The sequence below is a fragment of the Cryptomeria japonica genome, chromosome 7 (genome assembly GCF_030272615.1).
Source record: "Cryptomeria japonica chromosome 7, Sugi_1.0, whole genome shotgun sequence".
Classification (NCBI taxonomy): Eukaryota; Viridiplantae; Streptophyta; class Pinopsida; order Cupressales; family Cupressaceae; genus Cryptomeria; species Cryptomeria japonica.
In genome coordinates, this window is record NC_081411.1 from 721,810,775 (window position 1) to 721,815,877 (window position 5,103).

General features: G+C 41.6%; 1 protein-coding gene across 1 annotated transcript; it reads right to left on the reverse strand.

The window, feature by feature from the left end:
• Window positions 1-951: 951 nt before the first annotated feature.
• On the reverse strand, window positions 952-4,725 carry LOC131055727 (zinc finger protein NUTCRACKER). The gene is made up of 3 exons (XM_057990130.2): window positions 3,609-4,725; window positions 3,069-3,465; window positions 952-2,723 (listed from the first exon to the last, which is right to left on the reverse strand). The coding sequence occupies exons 1-3, from the start codon at window positions 3,748-3,750 to the stop codon at window positions 1,277-1,279; spliced, it is 1,986 nt and encodes a 661-aa protein (XP_057846113.2). The 5' UTR covers window positions 3,751-4,725; the 3' UTR covers window positions 952-1,276.
• Window positions 4,726-5,103: the final 378 nt, after the last annotated feature.

The window sequence follows — 5,103 nt, forward strand, 5'->3', positions numbered from 1 at the left end:
ATTTAAAAAAAAAATGTTTTAAAAAATCTTACTGTCTCCACTATTAAAGCTCTTACATGAGTTGAATGTAATCTAAACAAGCCAAACATCTTGATTTATGAACTTTCATTGGACCATAAATAACTGCTTTATAATTATTTTCGAGAAATGGAAAAAAGATCCCATAATCAGAGCCTGCTCATTCATGGCCGAATTAAGGGATTTTGATTGCTATGATACAGATGTCTGAAGACTATTGAAAGGTTGAAGGACATTTTCAATTTACAGATTAAGAAAAAGAAAAAAAAACAGAGGCTGAGAGGTAAAGGAATAAGATGCATTGTAGATCTAGCGTAGGAAATGGGGCATCATCACAGAAAGCGACCATCAATCTATGTGAAAAAGGGACGTTGTGCACTGGTTAATGTGATTCTGAAGCTATTCTTACTTTGGTCTGTATTCTCCGAAACCTTGAATTATTTCAAAAATGGAACAGTTGTTCCAAACAAACAACATGCACTTAGTATCCCAAATTGTATGTTGTAAAGGAAAAATTTCTCTCTCCCAGGAAAACGATCCTTATCCTACAACAAACGAGGATTGTTTTTCTACAACGTTAATATTAGCGCAGCATCTTGAACAAGTAGAATGGCGTATATGTTTGTGTGAAAAAATGGAGAAGCGTAGTTATGATCACGTGAACCAGATTGGGCAGCCAGCTATGGAGAACCGTACTCCAAATATAAGCCCCCTCACACGTACGAAATGCCATTTTCCCGTTCACATATTATATGTCTTTTCAAAATTAATATGTTGGCTTGTATGCGAAATGCAGAAATCTCTGACGCAGTCGTAGTAAAACGGTTATGAATTCAGGACTGCACATCTTGAAAATTTTCTGATTTATTTTGTTTCAGTTGAGTTCAATAAAATCAGAGAGACAGAAAAAATCACAGAGAGGGGACCGCAAAATAGATTGAATAAGTAAAACACAGCATTTAATCAATAAGAAAAAACCATTGAAGAGAATTATTATTGTTTTAAGTAGGTAATGCTGCTGCCTATGGATGATGCTACTTTACAGTGAACATTTTCAGGAATATGACAGTCTCGTTTCTCATCAGCTTTCCACTTAATTTCAAACCATTAGTTGGTAATAATAAAGAACTTACCATTACAGCAGCAAGAAAATCTTGGTCGAAGCGGCGAGCAGCGTGTTGAGGGAATGCTGGTCGAACTGGTCCTTTCCTTTTCCGTTTGAGCATTTGATCTTTTGGGAAGATAGTAATGCAGCTTTTCAAGTAGCATCCCATGATCTCACAGGTGATTGGCTATGATTTGCACCAATAGGGTGAATGTTTTCTGCCCTTCGAGTACTAAAAGAAGTCATGTCCATTCCCGATCCTAGGGAAGTGAAAGTGGCTGCTGCAAAGTGATCCCGCTGAGAGAAGGTTCTTGCATGCATTCCTCCAAGTTGAATACCTCCAACGCCTAGAAAATCTCTCGTCAATCCATCTTCTGACCCATCTTCATTTCTGGGCTGATTGCTTCCTCCCTGCATCATCATGGATGCCATTTGAAAGCTCTGTCTTGTGCCATCCTTGGTATTGGGTCTTGTGGGTATCATATTCAAGGCCGACAAGTTTCCAGAATCAGCCATGCTTGAGCTGAATGAGGAGTGCATGGCATTCAAGCTTACTCCACTGGGACTCCCAGAAAAAGAGTTCATCAGATCATTAAGACCTGCATTCTCTGCTGATCTCGCGCTTGACTGATTATAACCCCCACTCCCACCCGCACCTCCACCCCCTTCTGTCATATGCTCAAGAGAGCCTTTCATAAAGGGATTCCAATTGTGAGCTCCATTGAAGGTATTATTAAGCATTAGGTTTACTGTTCCATGGCCTCTTTCCTGGTCTGGGGGTGTTCCTTGCCACAACAATCCCAAACCCACTGTATTATTATTCGATCCAGGCATACCGAAGCCTCTAATCATGGAAGAATTGCTAGTGGTTGCACCCATTTGAGCAGCTTTCTGAAGCAAAGCAGTTGCAGACATCTGAGCACTGTGGCCACCGTGATACACACTGCTAGGAGGGTTGCTTCCATCATTGATATTGTTTGTAACTGAGGAAGAATTGGTTGTCAATCCTGTGGAAGTTGACAGAGAAAGACGAGCGTTACCCGAGCTTCTGTCTGTCCAATTACCTCCATAGCTGTCATTATTTTGCAGGGCTGAGGAAGCAGCATTCATGGACCCCGAAGTGAATAGATTGGAATAGAGGCTTCCCGAGTTAGAAGATGTCATTGTTAATAAGGCTGGTAGGGGCTTTGCTCCATGGGAATCATCGTACTCTGAAGATCCCAACATGGATTTGTTGAAGAAACCTGAAGCTGTAACGTCCATAGAATTTGAGGGCTGTGGATCTCCAGTGCCTTGTCCCAACCACAATGGAAGCCTAGCTCTTGGGTTCACTCCTCCTGAGGGTCCTGCATTAGTACCGAATGCCTCTCTGTAGGCTGATGGATTGAACTGGCCATCTGAAGGATTTAATCCTCCAAATCTCGATGGAGGAGGAGCCCCCATTATGTGAGACATTGAGGCAGCTGCCCCTCCAGCTCCCTGGACAATGCCCAAATGATTGTGCACCTGCCCAACTCCTGCATTAATTCCACCAGATAGTCTTGCGCTTTCCTCAGCCAGTGCATCGCAAAATGCTCTGTGGGTTATAAAGCTGTCCCTCCTGTTCACACAATGCCAATGACTCAGGATCTCATTTACCCACTAGAACATCTTCAATGTCAAAAATTAATTCCCTCCTAATTTTTCCTCACTGATCTTCAAACCCAGAGAACAGTGAACAGAAACAGTCTTAGAAGGCAATGGGCATTACAATAATATAATTCACAGATCTAATTTGTACTGGATCAAACTTTAAATACAAAACTGGCTGGCTAGAAGCTTTAAAAGCATTACCGACTGCAAAGTCCTACCTACACTTCAATACAACTGTACATAAGAATTTTTTTTCTACCCATTAACAGATTGAGATATGGAATAACGAAAAGACGATTGGAAAGCAAAATACCTTGAGAAAAGAGTCCCACAGTCGCATCTGTACTCGCGGGTGCCGCAGGTCTTGGAATGGGCTTTCCAGTCCGATTGGACGGCGTATCGCTTGGAGCACTTATCGCACTTCCATTTCTTCTCGCCGTGCTTTCGACAGAAGTGTTTCTTAATACCAGTCAGGTCTCCCAGCGCTCTGGATGGGTGGTGATGCACACACGATGTCTCGGGACATATGTATACCCTCTTCTTTATCTCCTTGCTCGTTCTTTGCCGTAGCTTCCATGGTAGGTTATGCCCTCGCCTATGGAGTTGCAGGTTTTGGTCTCTCTGGAAGCCCTTGTTACAGATTTCACACACAAATCTGTTGGTGGCCATCAGAGTTTTGGGTGACAGAGCCACCACTTCGGCTTCTGGGTCTGCAAAAATCACAACCGCCATTCCCATATTGAAATCAATGAATCAGTTTTATCCCAATATTGTAATCACAGTGTGAGATTCAACGTACAAGAAAGAAACAATCGAAAGAAAAGGGGAGGGCAAAGGATTTTATAATAATTACCTGGTGTCCCTGGGAGATTTCGTTTTCTCTTGACTGGGGCCTGCTGGGAAGGGTTTGATGATGTCCCTGCTCCAGTGGATAACATATTCACATCACCTCTGTTGCCAGATGAGAAACTCGCTTCACCAGTCATGTTAGACATTGTTAGTACAAAATTCTCCCTTTTTTCCTGCAGCTGGATAGATGAATCCAATCAAGCAAGCTCTGTTTTAGCCCCAAAAACTAAGTAAAAAAATTAGTCAACAGCCTGCGGAAGGCCTGGACCTCCCGCACGTGTAGTAGTCTCTCATGGACGCCGCCCTACACTTGATTGGATCCTACCCAAAAACACAGTTTTTCACTTTAAACCAAAGAAAACACTCTTTGGCTGGCTCATCGTAGATCTATCTGCAAGAAAAAACACTACAACACGTTTTCGCCTGGCAATCCTCAATCATGAGATTCGTAGTGCAAATCCCGCTATTTTCCATATCATAAATGAATTGCCAGTGTCATCACAAATTGATAAGCATTTTGGTCCATCCAAATCTTCAGAAGGGTATATTTCACTATTGGGGAAAAAAATGGTCGGCCATAGATGGGGCCACAAGCTTGTACGCCGATCCCCACCTTGATGTTCCCTCCTTGGTCCCAGCTTTACATCACCTACCTCACATGAAATAAATATGCTTCAGCTTTTACCCCTTCTAACAACATTTTTGAGGTAATTATTCAATACCCAACATCAGCAGATAAAAAATTTAACACTCGATCATAATACCCAGATCAAATCTTCTTCACAATAAATTCAAAAACCACCATACAGAAGCTTTGGAGAAGAGAACCAATGAACATACATACATAGATTATTCCCTGCAGTCTTCTCATTCTCTTTTGTTTGTGGGTAACAAAAGCTTTATAAACAATTCCACACACTATTCTATCATCACTTTCTCTTCTTTCCTTGGCTTCCGACCACAACAAAAAGAAGAGAAAAAGCAAAGCGATAAAAAGATGCACAGTAGCAATGATAGTAAGTAAGTAATAGTATGATGATGATGATGATGACGATGATGAGGTCGTAAAGTGGTCGTCGCCTTTCCCGGAGGAATGATTAACCTATTATTAACACGAACAAAGACCATGATTGATTGACCACCACAAATTTAATAAACCCCTCTGGTCCCAATGTTTTCTTAATAATCCACGCGCCTTGTCCACTCAAAATTGACCAATTCCGAATAAAAGCTGAGAGAGAACCCAGAAAAGAAAACAAATTCTTGTCCTCAAATCTCAAAGTGGGAAGTGGAGAGGAGTGTAGTTAAAGTAGCCAAGTACCTGTCGTACACAAAAACAACAAAATTTTACCAGCCGGGAGGGGCAAAAAAATAATAATCTGGGTAAGTCCTAGATGCCTCTTTCACACTTTCACACGTGTAAACTGCAATTCGAAAACGAATTTAGAATCTTAGTTTATAAATTGCTCTGTAATGTCTTGAATGGAGAGCATGGTGGG

Bases quoted from the DNA above. Each gene is read 5' to 3' on its own strand.
- LOC131055727 (XM_057990130.2), bottom strand. From the start codon at position 3,750: ATGTCTAACATGACTGGTGAAGCGAGTTTCTCATCTGGCAACAGAGGT. The intron at 3,466-3,608 runs GTAATTATTATA...TGATTTTTGCAG, and splicing joins AAATCTCCCAGGGACACCAG to ACCCAGAAGCCGAAGTGGTG. The intron at 2,724-3,068 runs GTATTTTGCTTT...TTGTGTGAACAG, and splicing joins TGTGGGACTCTTTTCTCAAG to GAGGGACAGCTTTATAACCC.